Source organism: Pempheris klunzingeri, chromosome 18, assembly GCF_042242105.1.
Source record: "Pempheris klunzingeri isolate RE-2024b chromosome 18, fPemKlu1.hap1, whole genome shotgun sequence".
NCBI classification, from domain to species: Eukaryota; Metazoa; Chordata; class Actinopteri; order Acropomatiformes; family Pempheridae; genus Pempheris; species Pempheris klunzingeri.
In genome coordinates this window covers 11,992,846-12,014,709 of record NC_092029.1, presented here as the reverse complement: position 1 = coordinate 12,014,709, position 21,864 = coordinate 11,992,846, and the positions used below count along the sequence as shown (strand labels likewise).

General features: G+C 42.2%; 1 protein-coding gene across 1 annotated transcript in view; it reads left to right on the top strand.

The window, feature by feature from the left end:
- Window positions 1-13,376: 13,376 nt before the first annotated feature.
- Window positions 13,377-21,864, top strand: part of sash1a (SAM and SH3 domain containing 1a) — a 157,604-nt gene continuing 149,116 nt past the window's right edge. The window contains exon 1 of the mRNA XM_070849165.1: window positions 13,377-13,965. Coding sequence (XP_070705266.1) covers window positions 13,462-13,965 — 504 coding nt within the window. The 5' untranslated portion in view covers window positions 13,377-13,461. The remainder of the gene's footprint in view (window positions 13,966-21,864) is intronic.

Here is a 21,864-nt window from a genome sequence, read left to right as displayed (position 1 = left end):
TCGTGTTTTGTTTGGACAAATCTTCATTTGTAAAGTAACTAGTAACCAAAGCTATCAAACGTAGTGAAGTAAAAAGTAGCCTCCAATTTCTGAAATGTTGTGGAGTTGAAGCTGAATGTAAAGAAGAGACTCAAAGTACCTCGAATTTGTACTTATTAGTACTTGAGTAAATGTACTTAGTTACATTCCACCACCTGTTGCATCGTTGTGTTTGGCCGTTTCAGTACACAGAGAATGACTTACTGAAAGGACAGTGAAGTAAGTAGTAACCCACTGATTATTTGTGCCAAGTCATCTAAAGACAGATGGTATTAGATAAACCTGAAATAAGCCTCCAATAAACATGCAGATATTATAAAACGCAAATGTTAACAGATTTCCTGTTCTTGGACAATCTTAGTGTTCCTGGAATACCAATACACCTATTTGCAGTCAGCATTAAGCACATTCCTCTAAATCTGTAGAATACATCCATTTTCTTTCTTTAATCTGCCCTCAAGAGATGAGGATTTTCTCCTGTGTGACTCTGCATATCTTAGCCACCTCCACATAAAGCCAGTTATCTGCTGTAAATAGCTGGCCCTCTCCAGGGAAAGGTTTACAGCATGTGAAAGCGGGATGACTGCTGCGCTTTACAGTCCACTAGTAGTCTGCTTTTCAATCAGTCGTCCAACAAAATGTTTTCATGTTATCAATTTGCTTTTCAAAATATGAATTAATAGATGTTATTCAGTAAAAATACATTTATCATGTTTATCATTCCACACATGACGTGATGTTTTTTTTTTGATCATATTTTGCTCACATGCACTGTATGGAGATGCTTGAAGGATTTGGTAACTAGATAAAATAACTGCCTGATATGGTGTGTTATACTAAAATGAATAGAAATATTAAATGTACCCTGTTCATGTAACTGACTGGTGGACACTGCAGTTATAGATTTTCTCATTACTACAATAAATCGTTATCTTGTAATAGTAAGGATAAAGAATTAAGAATATATTGTTATGGCATTATAATATATGACATCATTTACTAATCCTTGACATCCATATAAGTCAGCACAATGTTTGTTTCTCATTTGTTTAATGAGGAATGTTTATTATTTGCTATTTCTTTATTAATTACATCAGTTGCTACAAGGTCCTCAAATACTACAGTATATGGAATCAAATAGTACCTGTGAGACTTCTGCCTCTACTTTGTTTCCACTTCCTGCTTTATATTCCCAAACATACACAGGAAATCAACCTGTTGTTGACATCCCTGGGTCAGCCCCCAAACTTACACAGATGTACATCTACAGCTTTGAAGGTTCATTTGAAGAATCCCTTACATTTATAACAGACACTGTGAGGACAGTATATGCTAAGACCGACAAATAAAGCTTTGTGCAGAATCTATGCTGAAAAAGAACTGTGACATGAACATGAAGCAGAGGTGAAATGTAGCTCCTACATTAAGTCTAGTGACTGACTCGCCTGTTTTTTGTTTTTTTTTTTCCTTCTGAAAACTATTTCAAAGTGAGTCATGTTTTGTTCTGCTCTGCCCACATCCACACTGGGTTGACCATTTAAAATATTTCACGCACTTAACTGCAATTGTACCAAAGATCAGAGCTTTCCATCAGTGCATAACAAGCCACCAACGCTTGTACTCAACATTCTGTGCTCACAAACCCTGACGTTTAAAGAGCCCCTCACAAAACGCAGGCTGCCATTTCACACAAACACAGCTGCAGGGGCAAACGAAGCTCTCCCAGCAGGTAGACTGCTTAGACATGAGACAGGCTTTGGGGATGTGCAGTGCTCCAGGCAATGCTACAGCATCTGAAATGGGACCAACACTTTCTTTTTTTTAATGCAAAGGGAGAACCGGCAATGCAGAGAGGCAGAGGAGTATGAAATTGTTTATATGAAAACATTTCCTAATACTCCTGACAAGAAAATTAGTTTTCTTATCTGGCGTGTGGAATTTGTTGCCCTCGGCAAGTGACCTTGTTTGTGCTTAAGATGTTCAGTATAGCCCAGTGTATGGAGCACTTCAACTTTGTGTCCTTCTTTGAGAGGAACAATTCTGCTTACAGCTCAAGCCATATTTAACTTGAAGATCCCTCAAAATATACCAACCTTGCCTTTCAAGAAAAGAGCACGCAATAGTTAGCGTTTGACTGTTATCACAAAGAATATCTTCACAGCAATCGGAAGACAAACCCGACACTCATAGAAATGCATGTGACTCCTGCAGCAAAGCATTTGTTCATGCATTTAAATAGCAGTATTATTATAATGATGGATACGTTCTACTTATAGATTCTGCTATTCTGCCAGTCTGTTAACTCTTCCACATGCCGCTGAACATTAGTCTGTAATTGGTTTGAGAGTGTTGAGGGGCCCCGAAGAGAAAATGAGCTCAGACATTTGACCCCTTGCTACTCCATGTTGCAAAATGTCAGTATTAAAACAAATGTTTAAAATGAGATGTCTCTAAAGCAGAAGAAGGAGTTTCATCTCGGTTGTTTCTCAACTGCTGGATGAGAAATCAGATTCATGACCTTGTCAGGAAAGGTTTTGGTATCCATGTGTTTTGGTTTTGTACAGTAGGCCCACTGGTAGAGGGCCTTTTTAGTCTGTGCATAAAGACAATGCTTGGAATGTTGTCTATAATATTTTAAATTATTTGTCAATGCAGCACTTTGGTCCTGACTGAAACATTTCTGAAATACTATTTACTACTATGGATTGCCATTAATGCTTGTACAGATATTCATGTTCCCAAGAGGATGAGTCCTAATGACTACACTCTGAGCATGTTAGCATGCTAATGTTAGCATAGCTCTTAGTCTTAAGATTTGTCAGCTGTTGTTTAGGAGGCCCTCACATGGACAATTTACCTGACATTAATCACTAAATCATGTGTCAGTTCTACAGGCTAACGCAGTGTTTGAAGCTTTACTAGGATTTTCTTCAAAGAATATTTTTTTGGAGTTGAGTTTAATTTTGTCCAACGCTGCCTCTGACCAAATTCCACCTCAGTAGCAACAACCCTGACAATGGTTCAGGCAGGAAAATCAAGGCTTACACACCACTGCAGTTGATTGTCAGCTGATAAAAACAGACACAGATCGCATTCAGAGACACCAGTCTGTTTATTATTACTCATCATTCATCCTCAACCATACTCTGATGCTCACTTTGCTGCTTTTTTTTACCCATGAGCCTCCTCTGGCCTGCTTCTTCACAAACAGCTTTACTGGGTTTGGTATCTTTCCGTGGCCTGTCTTTTAAAATTATGTATTTCATACCTCGGTGATATGCCAGCGATCTGTCAGTGTCTGTTTAGTTTTGCTGTGATGCCTGTGGGGGATTTTGTTGTTCCCCACTGAGTGTTCAGGATTCTGTGTGGATTCATGTAGGGACCAGACGCTGTTATTGCCAAACCTGACTGTAGCCCACAGCCTTCGCTACAATAGTGTGGAGTGCACTGGAGCAAATGACTTTGGTGTTATACAAAACTGGCTTGTTGAGCAGCTTACCTGTTAAATGACGAGAGCATTCTGTAGACACCAAAGTGTCTTCCTCTCTATAAAATGAAGCACCTCAGATTCAGCTTCTGATCTGTCCAAACAAGCTTCTGAAATCCACCAGAGAACGGTGTCTTACTGAGATCAAACAGCGTCTGTCAGACTTTACACCAAAACCAGACCCCGACGGACCAGTATAAAAAAGATACGATGTGTGGGTGTGTGTGCATGCATGTGTGCATGCTGTAAGGTGAGACTTTCAGGTCCCAGGGGCTCTGTGCACTACATCAAATGTAGTAGAGCCCTTTCTTTGGATAACTATGTAGCATGGTTGAAGGAGCTTACTTGAGCAGAAAATTGACTATAAAACACTTTAGTCATCAGGCTCATACATTATCGTTTGAGAGCAGAGGGGAGTTGGCAACAGGTTCTGTAGAGATAAGGAGATTGTAGCAGAAGTTGTTATGGTATCTTTAAAAGACAAAGCAAGTTTTAGACTTCCTCAGGCTAAATTATTCTGTTGTACCTACTAAAAAATAGCACACTGATCCCCACTATGCTCACCATAATGCTCACCAGTTAATTTTGCTTATATCTAACCAAAATCCCTCAAGCGCAGTCATAACATCTCACACTGCCTTCTGTGAGCTTTATACGGACGGTTTTAGCTTTATTTGAAATCCAGCTCTTGGATGCAGTTCCTATAAATTCCTATAAATTCAATATTTTCTTCTTCCTCTGGAGCTTAAAGCAAACTTTCTTCAACGGGCTCAGAACTTTTCTTCAAAATAGCTCATCTACAATTTCAGTGAAGTCTTACGCTGAATTATTTGAGAAAATAAACTTTTCAGGTCATCGAATGTATAATGGATAACATCAGTGAAGTCTTTCATTTGCAGTTTTTACAAAAGCAGTGGAGGAGATATTGGTGAGAGACTTTATGTCAATATATTGAGAAATCTCAAGCATAGAGGTCATTTGCCAATAATGTCCTCTGTGTTGGTCATTACAGAATATGACAGGTTTGGTGGAAATGCAGCTGTGCCTACAGATATGGGGTCAGTAGGGGCAATCAATCAGGTCAGGGTGAACAAAAGCGACAGCACCACACACTGTGGCCTCACACAAAGCATACGTGTTGAATATCTATCTATCTGTCTATACTGAGGAATATATATATATAGTATTTGTATGGTTATAAAAGTGATGCACCCAAAATGCACAGAATTTAACTTACAAAATGGGAACAAAGAACAATTGGCATTCCATTTGTAGACTAGCTGTAAAAGATGGAGGGAATTCAGTTGGAAGAATTTAATATTCTTTTAATCATACGAAATAAAGAATTGGGCAAACAGCAGCAGTGCTAGAAACAGAGTGAGCAGATGAAAGTCACTCACATACTTTCTGGCCATGTATAAAAATACAAACATTCTGGGGCAGGCTATTCAAATTCTTGAGATTTTACGCTACAAGATTCCCAGGGACCCACAGATTGTATACCTGGGATTGTTCCAAGAGAGATAATTCAAAAGAAGGACATCTATCCCTAAGACCATCACAAGGAGCTGGTTAGAATGTCACCCTCTGAGACGGTGGCTGGACATTGTGGAGTAAATATGAGATCATAAATAATATGCTCTCAGTGTTTAGGGACTAAAGCAGAGACCCATGAGCAACGCTGGGGAAAATGGACTGAATTTAAGATAAGAAGGGTCGTATGAAAACAATAGATCCAAGGTTGTAAAGAGTATTGCCTCCTTTTTTGAAAATACGACAACAATGCAAAGCCACAGTCTATGCTATTGACAGTGATTATATGGGAAAGTACTCTGAACTTGACATTGGCAGAGGGACTCTTCATGTCTGGTAATCTCATACAAGTGATTGTTTCCCTTTGAAATGACCTCATATTTCTTTCTTGAGCATTTGTGTATTTTTCTTTTAATATGAAGTAAAATAGCAGCATACCATAACAGATGAGGTAATCTTCCTGAGGCCAAGCTCATAGTCAGACATGGAGTCTGATTGATGTGTCATGCACTTGTTGGGAAATCATTCAGGTTATGATGGAATCCTCCTCCACAGACGTCATTATCACCCATAATGACCCCTAATGAAAAATTGACCTTTAATCTGTCTCCTCTCTGGCACTGCGGAGATGAATACAGCCATTGAACTCTGTGTTCGATAACCCATTTACTTCACCTCTTTGCTTTTCATAGCCTATGTCATGGACCTGTGCCATAAAGTAAGGCTTATAAATTCCAAGATGGGAGTGATTTCATAAAATTATTTCAAATATGCACATTCTGAATTTCCCATGTCTTGTCTAATACATCATACCATTATTCATACAGACTCTAAGGACTGTCTCGATAGGTCAAATGCTCAGAGCCCTATTCATTAATATAACATGTTAACAAACCTGGGCTTGCAGCCATCATCTTCCATCCATTTGAGACTAGATTTATTGCTGTGAGGCTCTGTGGCTGCTCTGTCTAATTGCTCTTTTGTCTTCAGTCCTCCTGAGGTACACACACTGGGTATCTGTGGACCTGCAGCTCAGTTACAAATCCTCTACTTTACTTGCTGCGTCTCCTCTCAACTCCAAACACCAACAGCAGAAATACTGTATTAACTTAATATTTCTCTTATTAATTGAAGTTATAAGAAAACATTTCACATAGTTCTGGAAAAAATAAAACAATCATCCATTGTCTCCAGTATAGTCAGTATGTTGGAGTGATTCTGCTCTGCTCTTTGTCTGTCAGCCAAGAGGTAAAGTTACCTACAATCCTTCATAAAGAAACATTAGTTGTCATTTTGTGCCATCTATCATCACTGGGAAGTTTGTCGGTCATTTCATGGATATCTCATTTTTAGGAACAAAAAACACAGCTCCACAAATCTGCATAATGATTCGTTCATTTTCAATCACCTTGTTTTAATTAAGAAGGAAAATGAGGTCTGTAAAAAAAAAAAGAGAGAGCTTATCTTTATTAATTGGGCTTTCTGCACCGCTGCTTTGCTGAGGGGATTGTTATAAAACATTCTCAGAAGTCACATGACGGTTCATTTATCATCAGATGGAAACCTTCCCTTAAATGCATAGAGCTACACACACACACACACACACACACACTGTCACATTGAAATCAGTTCACATCTTTTTCTCGATGGGATGCGTTTTGCCATCTCCCTCTATCGCCTTGCCTTTTATTGTCTCACAGGATTTGATTACACGTCTGGTTCAGTTCCTCTGTCCACAGCAATGAAACGATCTTCAAGAGATCTTCTGAATGTTCGGTTCAGCAGTCGTCTCTCAGCAAGCCGCCTGCTTTGGCAGTTAAAGCGTATACCTCTGGGTGCCATTGTGCTCCGAGGTTAGTTGTAGATCACGAGACGATGTGGCTGGCTGGGATTGCCTTCAGTCAATATCTCCTGTCAGAGGTTCTCAAGCATGACTCTAGACAGACCCTGACCTCTCAATATTGTCCTTATATCTGTAATTAAAGGCAGGAGAGGAGAGGAGAGGAGAGGAGAGGAGAGGAGAGGAGAGGAGAGGAGAGATTCATATTTCATCAGTTTGGCAGACTGACCGACAGATTTACTAATTTACAGCTCTTTTTAGTCAAACCTTAAATCCACAGGTGTGTAAGGGATATCTGGAGGCTGTGTGTGTGATTGTGTACGGGGGGGGGTGAATATCAGAATAATGTTGGTGTATGAGGGCAAATATTGCAGTGCATGTTAGCACTGTATTTTTAATTAGTCATAACCATAAACCACTGTATTTGACTCTGTCTGTGTAAAAATGCTTGCCAAGTTTCAGCAGCCAAGTACCCAAATGTGAAAGAAAGAGATGCCACACATTTATGCATTATATCACTACTCACAGTTGCATGTCTCAAATTGCCAGTGGCCATGTGTAAAAAATTTGCATATATACATAATCCACTTATGCTGCCGTGCTTGGTCGGTGCATGGCCATCCATACTAATTACATGGACTCCGGTTTGCCGTGATGGCATATCAGTGCAGCTGACTGGGAATTAAGTGGCAGTTCCTGTGGGCAAGTTGATGCCCTTTGAGCCACCAAATCTTTCCTACAACTGCCTCTGCCGCTGCAAACTCAGGTCACAGGTTAGCTGGGTCTTATTAAAGTACTGCCAAAGGCAATAACAGGAGTCATATAGCCTGATAATTCTCTCTTTGGTAAAGCCTGGGTCTCCGTGATAACAGCTTAAGACTACAAAGCAGCAGTTTGGTTTCTTAGGATACTCGGTTTGTGGGATTTTGGTATTTTTCTGTTTTGCTGCGACTTGTGTGTTTTAACACAAACAAGCTCAGTGGAAGCACATAATATTTGAAGACAGTCTGACCCATTTAAAGAAAATGAATTTATTGGCTGTTATAAAGGCATTCTCTCTGTTTGCCTAAATGTTTTCAGCTCATTAGCTTGCATGTGAGCTTTTAAATCTCGGCACAATAAATACAATTAATTTTAACTGCTGGTTTGTACCTCGAGTGATTTTAATTAGCAATATCTTTATTGTAGTGGGCCTGTGCACAAACTGCACAAACTTCATCTCTTTTATGTGCCTCCTGTTTTGTTCCTTGGGAAGGGCTTCCAGCTATGTATACTGCCAGTTTATAATCAGGTTGTGAGGGGATAAAACAGGATGCCAAAGACTTTCTGTTCTGTGCAGAATCAACACGAAAGACAAAGGTTTGTATCACTGTTCTGCAGCTTTTTTTTTTTCCAGTTTCAAATATTCATGTCCAGAAGGCTCCTTCCACTCCTGTTCTGGAGCTGAAAATGCAGTGCAGTCCAAGTTGCAGGAGTAAGGGTTGATTTGAAATTGAAGTGTGTGTGCTGCATCGGCCTGTGTGTTCCACTGAAGGTAATCACCACTGCTGTCTGATCAGAGATCCGTCCATCACCACCCACAGCTCTTATTGAACCAGGCCAGATGAGAAGTTTGCTCCAACTGCAACTCAAACTAGTATCTTGATTGATGGCATCACTTTTATTGCTCCTGTGGGAATGCTAACATAGACAACTGACCTGTTGCCTTCACTGACAGATTCTGTCTGGTGATTGGCAGGTGTCTGTGGTTGATATGCTTAGACATGCGATCCTTGCATTAACCCCACGCTGCTGCCCTCCTCCTCTCCACGGGTTTGGGGATCTTTAGGTTGATATTGAGCTGCCAGCGGAGTGGCAGCTGGTCCTGACGTGCTCGCTTCACCTCTAGTCTCTGGAGGCTGCAGCCCAGCCAGACGCTTGTAATTAAAAGCGCATAAAGAGAGATCAGGCTCTTTCCTTTTCTCCATTGAAGATGCCAGAGGGCTGAAAAAGAATCCACTAGATGCTCCGGACCACCACCCTCCAGGGAGAGCTGCTTCATTTTTAAGCCTGCAAAAATAAGATGCTCAGTTTATGCCCATAATTGCACCCCAAGACAATAAACAATGTGGACTTAGTGCTGATTTTAGTCAGTTTGACCACAAACCTACACATCATAATTGCCCCCAAAGTTTATGTCTGTCTCCTGCTCCCCTATTTGTTCTTGAGTTTTCATGTACAATTCTGAGAATTATTTCCCATCATGAGTCCCTTGTGTTATCCAGGAACATCGGAAAACTACCTACTGTTCTTGATGATGCCAAACATGATATGCTGTAATCACAGGCAATCATCAGCTCACTCCCGGATTGTTTCCTCTTGTCTTGGCTGTTCCTGAAGAATCATCTCCTGCCAACCTCTAAATTTGTAACAGAAACAGAGGGAGAAAAAAAATATTTGAAGATTGACAAAGCAAAACCAATAATACATCTGCACACTCTGAAATTAAAAATGGTTGCTATTTACAGTTTTGCACACAGCATTTTCATTTTTATATCACAAATTTGTATGTAATAGTACTTTGGCAATAAAAAAAAAAAGAATAATAAATCTGGTCGCCAGAAATGGCTGATGTGCTCGCAAGACCACATTCAATTCAAAGCATGAACAGTGATTTGTGTTTTCTATATCCACCTTGGCTGTGCGCTGGCAGAAGAGTCTACATATCTATCAGGGGCTGACAGATAGCCACCCGCGAAAGCCTCGACCTAGAAACCAAGATCCATGACCTTCATGGTGCTTCTGCATCTAGGTGGGCAGAAGCCATTCTCTGCTTCAAAGGATTTTGAAATTGAGGTCTTGAAAGGTGCAACCTAGATGTCTGAAGCCAAAGAGACCCTAAAATTTCACCCAACAAAAATCCCCACAGTCTAATAGCCAAGTCTTGCCTTTTCTATGAGAAACAGAAACACACAGCATGAACTATTAGCATAGAGAAAGCCTGGCTGTCAGCAGAGCTGCTATTGTCTGTCTGCCTGTGTCTATCTCCGCTCACCTTCCAGCTGTGTCTGCTGGAGCTTTTCTTCCCTCAGCATGCTGCGGTCACACTCTTAATCAACACAGTCCAAGCAACCTATACATATTAACAGGATTCAATGCTAATGTGCTCTCTCACTGCCACATATTCATATTTACCAGCACTAATGCTCTGGGCTGCATTTCAGATTTTTATTAAGGAGTGGTTATTGAGGTGTTATTGATGTGGCAGCAGTCCTCAGGCTCCAGGGCAACACTGCTCCAGTCAGTCCATGCACATTTCAAGCAACAGATCCATTGCTCTTCCCACTGCCTTTTTGTGTCTCTACAAAGCAGTGATACAGTGCTGACTCTTATGCAGCATCAACACATGTGATGGTGCACTGAAATTAAGGTGTTCTACTAAATTGAAAATGCATCCTATTATCATGTATGAAGGCCATACGCTACTACAATATTTTAGTATTAAACAAATAGTCAAATAATGAATTATAAAATTATCAGACAACAACACCTGCCAAAGACAATTTATGTCATTTATATGGACAAAATACCAAACCAAAACTGGTTCAAGCTTCCAAATATAACATTTTAGGGCTTTCCTGACACTTATTTTACATAGTTGAATATTTTGGGGTTTTGGAATGTTGGTCGCACAAAAAAGTGACTGGAAGAAATCACTTTGGGTACTCAAAAGAGTTGGTGGGCTTTTTTCTGACAGTGTATTCGCTAAACCAGCAGTTTCTAGCGTTGAGGTCGGGAACCTCTTAAGGGGTTGTAAGACAAATGGCAAGATGATTAATAGGAAAGCAAAGCCAAAAAACATATTTCTTCCTCACAAAGTTATGTTTATGCTGGATGATTTTACTTTTCTTCAAAATTACTCAAGTAATCACAACTGGTAGACATCTGCAACCAGTGACAAGGTTTCTTTTACGAGCTAAACAGGTTGGGAACTACTTCACTGACCTATTTTCTACTATAATGTATTCCTGATACAGAAATGGCAAACCAGTATGAAAAGTGTCCATTTTTGCAGTAGTCAAAGTATAGGCACACCTGCAGTGCAGTAACTATGAATCATATTTTTCAGGAAAGACGTGATGCAGACGGTTGCCTTCCAAACAAACAGTCCTGTGTGTTTACATAGAGCCAGCGAGACACTTGTGTTGGGTTGCCACCCTTGCCTCTCTCGGTGCCCGCTGGTCGCTCTCCATGGCCCAGGGCAGCGGAGTGGAAACTCAGCAATCCTGGCACTGCCAGTACGCTCTCTGCGTCCACCCACCGTAAAGAGCACCAGTCTCCTTGTTCCATCTGTCACTCTACTCCCATAATCCCCTGCTCCTGTAACCGATCTAATGACATCTCTTTGCCCAGATTAATGGTGAGGTTTGATCCTATATACAAGAGCTGGGGGGAAACAAAAACTGTAAGGTTTGTGTTCAGATTGATTGTTAAAGGGTAATACCACTGTTTTTTAAACAGTTGTCCCTGGCAGACATTTGACCTAATCTGAGATCTTCTTACCAACATAGCAGGGTATTGACAAGATTTATTTTTATGTTGTTATTTTATTATTTCCTTTAGGTGTTATGTACCAACAAACATGAACTTCTACTGTATAAACGTGGATACCTTTTGGTTTATTTGTCTGTAAATTAGCTGCATTAATTAAAGATTCTAATAAAAACTGCAAACTCTGCACATGCTTGACCCCTATTCCTCCTGTCATTCAAACCACTTCATACTTTTGTTTGCACAGGATGATGGACGATAGAGCGTTTCTGAGTAATTATAATGATGGCCGCAGGCAGGTAAATCACAGGCAATGTCAACTAACTCAAGCCTGGTTGGACTGGGAGCATGATGAAAGATCCACACTAGCACACAGCTCTTCCTCTGACATCCTGACATGCATTTTTGGCATATCTCTCATGCCGCCTTTCCAAAAAGAGTCTATTTGATATGCTTCCCCACTCCTGCCCGACTGTTTGTTCTCCAGCCCTGTCGCATGTCATAATGGGCTGAGGCAAATCACTTCCAGCCTAGAGCTGAGATAGTGATTGTATCAAACTGACCCCTAACAAGCTGTCAGCTCACATTTGATAAAGCATGCATCAGCACCGGCCGGCTTGGCATCCATTTGGACAGAGCAGACAGGTCTTATTCAAGCAGTGTTACTCCCTGAGCTCTCTGTGCCTCTTTCACTCTCTGTCTCCCATCTCATACTTGTGATGATGGCATCCATTGGTGCAATCTGATACACGCAGTTGGACTCCACTTGCTCTTCGGTGTTGTGAAGTCAAAAAGAAACTGCGCATATAGATAATGGGTGGGTGGAGGGAGGCATGGATGGATGTAGGAGTGAGTACCTGAGTTTCTCCTATTACATCAGCTCCAGTGCTGCGAAATCTTCAGTTCCCCAGTCGCCACATAGAGGGAGCTCATGCGTGTTCAGAAACCAAACCGGTGAAATGCTGAATGAGTGAGTGTGTGTGTGTGTGTGTGTGAGTGAGAGAGAGAGAGAGAGAGAGAGAGAGATGCTGTGGACGAAATCACATCGTGGGGGAATAATAATGTGACACAAACCAGCAGCCAGGATATTCATTACAGCCGGCCGACAGGTTTAACGCGCGCCTTCGTTTCGAACCAACTTTGACCAAGTAGGTGGGAACCCGGTGACCCGGTGTGTTCCCCCGAGGCGGCGTGCCAAGTTGGGAGGGAGAGAAAGGGACTCGCATCACTATTTTTAAATGGGTACAGTGAGATTTGGGGGGCGTGGACGGTAGAGGAGCGGCAGTGAGCATGTTGGCTCTTGGCTGCAGTTCCAGTGTGGCGATGTGCCGGCTAGAAGAACCGGACTGCGCGTAGAGTGTGCGGTTGCACGCTGGACTGTGCGGTTGCCGTCAGTCGTCGGCAGCGGACTTTTTTTTTTTTTTTTTTTGTCATTTTGAAGCACGTTTGGCATTGTTTGGATTTATCCCTCATACGTGCTTCCATTCGGCGACACAGGAGACTTTAAAGAAGGACAATAAGCCGTGAAAGCGGGTTTTAACACGCGGCAGTTGCCGTGCGTAACGGACGAGATCTGGTCGAGCAGCTATTTGAATGACAATAGTTTGAGGCAACTGCTTTTTTATTTGTTTCAGGAAGCCTGATTATTGGAAGTGACTGGTAACTCAGTGGGTGAGAACATTGATGTTGAAATGACATTTGGAATTTGAACGCAGTGTCAAGTGAAACTGAAGTGATCTTCATTTGTAAATATTGACAGGTGTTACAGTCCTACTGACCGTGTCGGGCTCAGCCTTTATTCACTCACGGCTCTGTTATGCCTGAAAACGCCGCTGTCTCATAAGGCTGGGGATGGTGACCAAACCTTTGGTATGGATAATCCAAAAATGATTTAATCCAGTTACCTTTACTGTTCTAACACTCGGTGGGAGGAGACATCGTTACTTTATAATGCGTCTGAAACGCCGAATGGAAAAGTAACCATCACTTTAGTGTCTTCTTCCGAGTTGTAGCCGATCTGGCAACAGCCAAAATGACAAGCAACGGACCTGTCATCGTCTACGAGTGGCTGAAGACCCTCCAGCTCTCCCAGTATGTCGAGTCTTTTGTGGATAATGGGTATGACGATCTGGAGGTTTGCAAACAAATAGGAGACCCCGACCTGGATGCCATCGGCGTCTATATCCCTCATCACAGACAGAGGATTCACGACGCGGTGAGGAGGCTGAAAGAGGAAGCCCAAGAGACGGCCAGCGGACTGTACTTCACCCTGGAGCCCATGCCACCCGCAGCCGAGGTTTACACCAGTCACATGGTGGACCAGTATGAGTCCAAGCTGCGGGGATCCAAGTCCTGGACCGAGCCTAATAGTGAGCGGGTTGGGCGCAACGGTGGGTACATGGGCGCGCAGAGGAACCTGACGCTGGGCAACAGGAGGGAGCTGGTGATTTACCCCAAGCTGAAGCTGAAGATCATGATCAGGGATAAACTCATCAGAGATGGCATCAACCTCGCCAAGCCGCCCTATTCAAATAAGGTAAGACAAACCTGGATAGACACACGCATCTTTCAAACTGGAGAAAATATAGCTTTTTAGACTAAAACTAGACTGAATGATTTGCAGAGATGGTTGTTTATACTGTGTATATGGCACAGAGGGAGCTGTCACCTGCTCTGCATCATCCATCATTTGGTTGAAAGCCTACTGTCAGTCATTAGGTCGGTACCTTGTGTAAAGGGCACTGATGTATTCATTATTAAAATAAGGCAAGAAGCTGAGCCACAGGTAAATGTCAGTGTGACGCCTCAACATTTTCAGCCCTGCCGCACTTTGCAGAAGTGTGAGAGGCTGCTGTCTCGGTGAATTATGGGAATGAAGTTGCTGCCGATCAATAAGCAGGGAGCGGAGAGGAGATCTTGAGGAGCTTTCACCCCATGTGTGATTTGCTGCGGGGAAGAAGATTTACACACTGATTATTAATCTACTTTGACCTCACCTGTCCAGTGACTTGCCGCAGCAGTCAGTGTGGGTGGATCAGCCAGGCCCAGAGCACATAAGCCCTAGCTCTTTGCTGTGATGAATGGGTAATGGGCTATTGATGGCAGGGGCAGTAAATGAAGAGTGCCCAGCTGGATAGGCTGTTGCAGTCCTGCGAGGAGCCAGACTGAGAGGGGCCTCTTGTTTTCACAGGACTGATCGTGACCTTTTTCTTCAGAAGTGTCTGAATCATATGCCTTACCAGCCACAGGGCTCCACTGAATGACTGCTGTTTACATAGAGGGAGGCTTTTGATTGGTGTGTCTGCAGGCCACCGTAGAGTCAGAGGTCATGTCCTCTGTGTTTTATGCTGGGGACATACAGACACATGCAGTTTGGTTTACAGCTGAACATTAAACCAGATACTGCAGGTGCACCTTTCAATAAAAACAAAAGTAAAAGTAGGTTTGGCAGCTAGTCAACAGAACAGACAAAACCAGTCCTTATCTATGCTTTGGAAGCTTGTTTTGAATACTGGGACTTTTTGTCTTAATTCAGCAATGGGCCTACTTGTGTTGTGAATTGGCATTATTTTCTAGGGAGTTATTGACTTAGAAATGAAGTCCTCTGGTCCTCCAGGCCTTAAGGCACCCATAAGGAAATGTTCTTTGTCATAGCGAGGAACTTGCACACTTGATTCAACTGATCTAGAATCCTTTTCAGTATTTGACCAAGCCTTAGAATTGAAGGCGGAAACAGCTGTCCTGATTACCTGGGTTCTGTAGAAATGCATGGAGCTACACTGAAGTCATTAAACTAACAGACCAGTGTAGTTCTAAAATCCTGGTTATGGGCCCTGTGTGTCAGCAGCATTGTCTGTGTATTTGCATATTCATGTGCAGGTGTGTGTGTGTGTGTAACGGCTCTTCTGTGTCACGTTCCTTTTCAGCTGAAACTGATCCTGAAAATATGGCGCTCATTCAGTTCATTCACAATTACATCTACCTCACACATCTACATCATCACTTATTTTGTGCGACCCTAAACCTTGACAGCACTGACCCTATCCAGTGCTTGCTTTCTTCCAAATTAGCTTTTCAAACTAATACTAGGTTTGATTCCAGTTTTTGCATGTTGTCTAAGCCTCTCTATGTTTCTGCCACTTTGGCTAACTGTGAATCCCACAGAGATTTAGGATTTGTGAGGGATTATCTGTCAGACCAGGGCTGAAACAAAGTGTTGGTTCCAGAGGGTTAAACTGTCTCTCCCTTTGAAGGCTGTATTTGTTTGGAGCCAGAGCTTTAGCATTGAAGCTTTGGAGGGGAATGAGCAGGTCAAGGTCTTTCTGTGTCTCCTCTTGTGCTCCGCTGTGTGTGTGTGTGTGTGTGTGTGTGTGTGTGTCTAACCCTGTAGTGTTGAATTGGCTCCAGCCCAGTGCTTTTCTCCCCAGGAGGAGTGAAAGGAGTGTAAGAGATGGAGCTGTGACCAGCTGATGGAGGTTTTACTAACTGGGCTGTGATTGGTCTGCAGATATCTCACCTGTCTCTGCCTTTGAGATGGGATGTCACCCCCAGCGGAGACTGTGACCAGAGACGCAGACTCGGGGCAATTACAGGACAAGCAATGTCGCTCTAAAGGGATGCTCACTGTATAGTATAACCAACCACATTTAAACTGTCCTCTGTGCTGTCAATACACACAGATTTTCATGGACTACGGTCTGACAGCCCTCTCTTCATCTTTGTGTCACTGGATTTGTCTTCATTGTTTGTCATTATGCGGGGAAAAAAAAAACTGGCACCATAAGCACTAAGATTCAAAAATCCTCTCTAGTCTGTGTACATCATTACTATCAAACAATTCACTGAAAGGGCTCTGCTGGGTGTAATAAATACCCATGATCCTTATCAAAGCCGCTGAGACCCCTTGACTGAGAGAGTATTATTTCTTATGATGTAAACAAACACTTGTGCTACGGGCTGAACATTTCTAGATCTCACATCAGGGAACAATATACGCAGAGAGAGTGGTGCTGCTGGTTTGCGTGTTGAATGCACTGCAGTCGTAGAGTTAATCTTCATTCTTTTGGTCGACTTCCTCGTAAACCGCTGATATACTGACAGCAAAAATGTTGTTGTAGTATTTGTCACGCGTGCAGTGCTGTGTGCCCGCTTTGTTTTGATTTCTTACAGTCACTGTGCTGTAAATGGTGATAGGGAGCAGGATGTATTGTCTGCTCATGGGCTTATGGTCACAACATTGTAATCTCAAAACAAAGACAGAACCAGTAATTTTCTATCTAATGACATTTGGCAAGTCGAAATGCACATCTTATACTGCTTTTATTTAATGTTTTTGTTACTTCCTCTGGCTTTTTTGTTGTCTATATGGTGAACCTTTCCTTGCAGATATGTTTTATACATTATATTTGATCTATTGTGTTTTATATTAAAATCTGAGAGTTTGTTCCGTCTTTTACCTGGCTGCAGGACAAATCTTCCCTTGGGGACATTAAAATTGAAGTTGAATTTGAAAGGTTTCGTACTTGTCAAATAAATTCGGTGGAGAAGCACAATGGTTATTCTTCCATGACCGATTCCTTTTCCCCTCTGTTTTCCATTACTTTTTATCTCCTTCAGTGGGATTTTAACTTTTTATCATATTAGAGAAAACCCTCTCTTACTTTAGCTCATTCTGCTCAGCACCAAACAATTTGAAGATGCGCTCTCTGACTGGTGCTGGAAACGGCAGACAGTCATAATAGCGCCTCATTGTTAGTGCTGTGTTTCGGAGAGGAAGCAGAAGCTAAACACTGGGAGATTCTCCATTGTTTGCATGGAAGCTGATGGAGCCACATGTCCTTTCACTACTGGTCTGTTTTTGCATTCCCAATTTCCGTCCATTGAAACGGCCTGCGGAGGCATGTGTCCAGCATTGTGCCGATGGGTGGGTGATAGAAACCTGGGTGTCATGCAGATAGAGAAAGGGTTGTAAATAGATGGGCACATTGTTTTGCTGGCTAAACTTGGTGGGTGCTTTGGTAGGGTAGCCACTGTCTCAGCCACCGCTTTGGCAAGTTAGATGTTCAAGGACTCCCAACAGCTGATCGTGTGTGTGTGTGTGTGTGTGTGTGTGTGTGGATCATGACAGGCCTTCCCTGTTAACCTTCAGAATGTAAGAAACGCAGTACACACCCTGAGGTGTTGTGTCTGTCAGAGGGTTCGCAGAAGGAAAGGCAGCGTTTAACTGACAGTATTATTCGCTTTCTGTAGCAAAAAAGGAAGTTCATCGACTTACATGCCAAACACCGACCTCACTTCCTGTTACAGTCCTTTCATCTTGATTAATATCCCTGCACTCTCGCCAAGCAGGAAATTAGGTTTTTGTTTAAGATTACCCTCTGCTGGCCCACTGTGGTTGTTGAGTTCTCTCAGCTGCCAAGGCTTGGTGTGAAAAATAGTCTGAGCAGTTTTAGAATATTTCTGATCAAAAAATATGATGCTTTGGAATCAAAGTTTCAAATCTCTTTCTACTGCAGTGCCACCAAAATGTATACATTCACAGGCAAACTGCCGGGTGCAGTGCAGCACAGGTACAAATCGAGCTGGGAAGTGATTGAAAACAGAGCAGTAGCACAGATTTCCGTTCAAGCTGCTGTATTATGTATTCATTCCATTCTGTTTTCCACCACATATGCATCTGACATATAGGATATTGTTGCAAAATGAAAAATACTTGAACCGAAAGCCATCATTTCAACTTATATGGCTAAATTAAGAGCTTTTTCATTGCCTCAGTGGAACACTCCAGTGAAAGGTTTTCATGAGCTTTTCATTTAGCCTATGTTTTTTGGCGAATGTCCTCTTCATCTTTGTCTCAAGCTATAGGGCTGGCATTTTGCCATAGGGGGGGGGGCATTCACAACAGCCTCAGAGTTTTCCATACGTTCTGCTGAAAGCTCTGTTTGCTTAGTCTTTATTAGGGGCTCCTTAAAGGCATAATCAACCAAGGACTCATAAAGGGGAAGTCATAAAGAAGTCAAGGACCGGCCTCTATTGTCCTGAGAGGACAGAGAAAGTCAATTAGTAAAGTGCGCTGCTGTTTACTTTATAGAAAAGCGGGATCACATGGAGCACTAAAAAGGAATGGATCACATTCCCATCAGATGGAAAAAGTCACATAGACACTCACTTAAAGGTTCTTTTTCTAAACAGCCCATGCTTATGGCTTTTTTACGCCATCTTTGTTCAGCATAAACTGCAAATGCCAGTATTTAGCTCTTTGGAGAGCAGCAGTGTGGTGAGGACTGATGGCTATCGCCGTGACCTTTGACCTTGCCGCTTTTGACCCGTTGACCTAAAAACCTAAAGCTTTGATGTGATTCTCCTCTGGTTCTCAGTGGGTACCACAGGGAAGCAATGTCAAAGCGACCTTACATTTGATGTAGTCTATTGTCTCAAGTGCATAGGATCACTTTCCCGTCTGTAGGAGTGTGCAATAATTCATGAGACAGTTTGCACATCTTTGCTGCTGTTAGTCCAAGAACAATAACGGGAAAATGAGCCACATCACACATTTCCTTAAGTGCTACCACCGCAAAGACATATCCATTTCCTTTTTTTGTAACGTTGTGAGGGAGTTTCTGTCTGTCTCTCCCTCAGAAAGACTTCAGCACTCATCTCCTGGGAGCATGTGCAAATGTGGGAAAGCAGCATTTGTGCTGTATTTGCAGCTGGCTCTCCCATTTCAGCAGGAAAGAGTGAGAGGGGCTCAGTCCTACTGTGCTGTTTCTCACATGATCAACTGGCTTTCAGACCACTTTTTATTCCCTGGACATGTGAACTCGGTTAAAAAGATGACATTTCACAGACCTCGAATTTAGAATTCAACAAAACTTCACTGAGCCTTCTCTCCATTTATCAAAAGGAGCCGTCACGGCATGATAGTCTCAACATTTAGACATTAAGGTTGTGTTGAAAAATTCAATTTACGCTTGTGGCGGTATAAATGTCACCCCCTCAAGCCTTTGGAGATGTATTGTATTTAAATAACATATGTGATGCACAGCACATGTTGTTGTATATGTTTCACCTAAAGTTATGCAGTCATGGTAACAGCTTTAAATAAAGCAGACCAGGCCATTTCATTTTCCACAATGTGCTGGGGAACAGGTCCTGATGACACACATTCATGACAGATACATTATCAGAGCTATTCTGGTCCAAGGCTTTAACAGCCTCCAGACAGCTTGTCTACATGGCCTCTTGGTATCTGCATCAGGAACTACTGCAGGCTGCATTATCAATACTAAAGTACATCTTATATGTTTGTCAAACTTACTTTATAATGTTAGTCATTGGGCAGGCATGGAGTTGGTATATGCACTCGCCTCTACTCTGTAATCTTGTCAATTCCATATATTTGCGTTTTCAGCTGTGAGGTGAAAAAGTCACAGAATAGGTGTCATGCAGAATAGACTTTTGCTCCTTTAGTTGGCCTCATAGAAAATCCAAGTTGAATGAGAGAAATAAATGTTATTTCTATGTTGAACATCTGAAAAAAAAAGCCCACTCACTATTTCTAAATTCATGTCTTCAAACTCCAGGCTGTATTTCATGGTTCAGCGCACAGAGGGCAGATTCCTTGTCAGCAACAGCAAACACAGAAACTAGATGTCCAGTCGCTGCTGTAAACATGTTTGTTTTTTACACACTTCCTCACCAGGTCTCACTCATGCTGCTGGCAAATGCAAAGCACAAAAACACCAGCTAGGTTTTATCCAAAAACTGCACGTAGTAACCTAAAGAACCCCTATCATGATAACAGCAGCCTTTGTTACAGTTACAGTACATGTACACAATAATGACCCTGTGGCCATTATTTCAACAGTGGAGATGAAGGAAAATGAAGATATCAAGTGCCCCAACAGGATGGAGAGTGACAAGAGAGCAGGCCTGAGCATCTGTCTGTGTCAGGATCCAGATTGCAAACGCACTTGCAAATCAACACATCCACACGTTTTCCCTCTCTCTCTATATATATCTCTATCTAGCACACACTCATTACTAGACTCCCAGTGATTACTCTGGAGGAGATCATTATATTTTCTCATAAAAAGTAACGAGTTGTTGGCCATACATTGTTGCCGTACTGTACAGACACTGTATGCACGCTGTCACTCATCTCCGGGGTTGGTTTAGTCATGTGTGACCCACAGTCCAAGAAGGCTAATTACTTTTGACTCCCACGCATCTGCAAGCTGGAAGGACAAGCTAAAGGGGCTTTGTTAAAAGTTGTCGTGGAGATGCATAGAAAGATATTTAAATGTCAAACCATACGTTTGTCCTATGATCTCCCACTGATAATGCTTTGCGGCCTTACGTGGCAGACATAGATGCTGGGATTATTGCAGAATGCTTTAGTTCTATCAGCATTATGCGTGCTCCATAGAATTTTAATATTGATCAGGCTATTTGGTTAAGCAGCTCTTTCACACTGTTTTATTTCTGCAAACTGTAACTCCTTGTGCTGAAAGGGTCAAATCAGCAATGAATGAAGGTCAAACCACATTTTGTCAACCACTTACTGACGGTTAAATGTAATCTTGCATAATCTGCAGGGCTACTAATGATCATTTTCATAATCAGTCTGGATTATTTATTTGATTAGAGTCAAAGCATCCTCAAATGCTGCAAACTCTCACATTGTAGAAGCTAATCTTTGGCATTTTCATTTCATACAAGACTGACCATCACCATTAAGTTATTGTTGACCTTGTTAACAATTTTCTTTGAATCAACTATTCTAGATATGCTACAGCTGCATCTGCGGGGGTGTGCATGAGAGATATAAAAAGGAGCTCACAGTATAACTCTTTTAAATGCTGCTGTAACAAAGCGCATTCTACTCATTTTTCTCAAGCCCCTCCACCAGATTCTATCCCAACTGGATGCAATAATCCTCTTTATTATGAAGATGCTGCTAAAAATGAACCATGACGGCGTTCCCTTCGATGCACACAGGCTTCAGACAAGCTCCATAAATCAGAATGATGAGGGTGGAGACGTACACTGGTTGCTAGTCTTCTTGAGGTTACCTGTGACTTGGCGGAGGATTTCTTTAAAGAATTGAGTCGTTTTTTTGGGAGGGTTAAAGTATCACTACCCACAACAGAGCTTAATTGTCCTACATGTAGCTACAGTTTGGCTCATGCCAGCCCATATTATCTTGGACTGTGTTTAAGGGATATAATGCAGGGGTGCAGAGAGATGAGTGAGGCATGATAGCAGTGAGTATGAGTGCTAGAGAGACAGACAGGGAGAGTGTGTATAATTACCTTGTCTGAAGCTGCTGCCAGCTTGGTGTATGGAACGCAGCACAACCAACTCTCAACCCCCCCTTATCCCTAATTGGTCCATTTCCAAGGCATGAGGGCAGGGCTGCGCTGAAAGCTTTGAT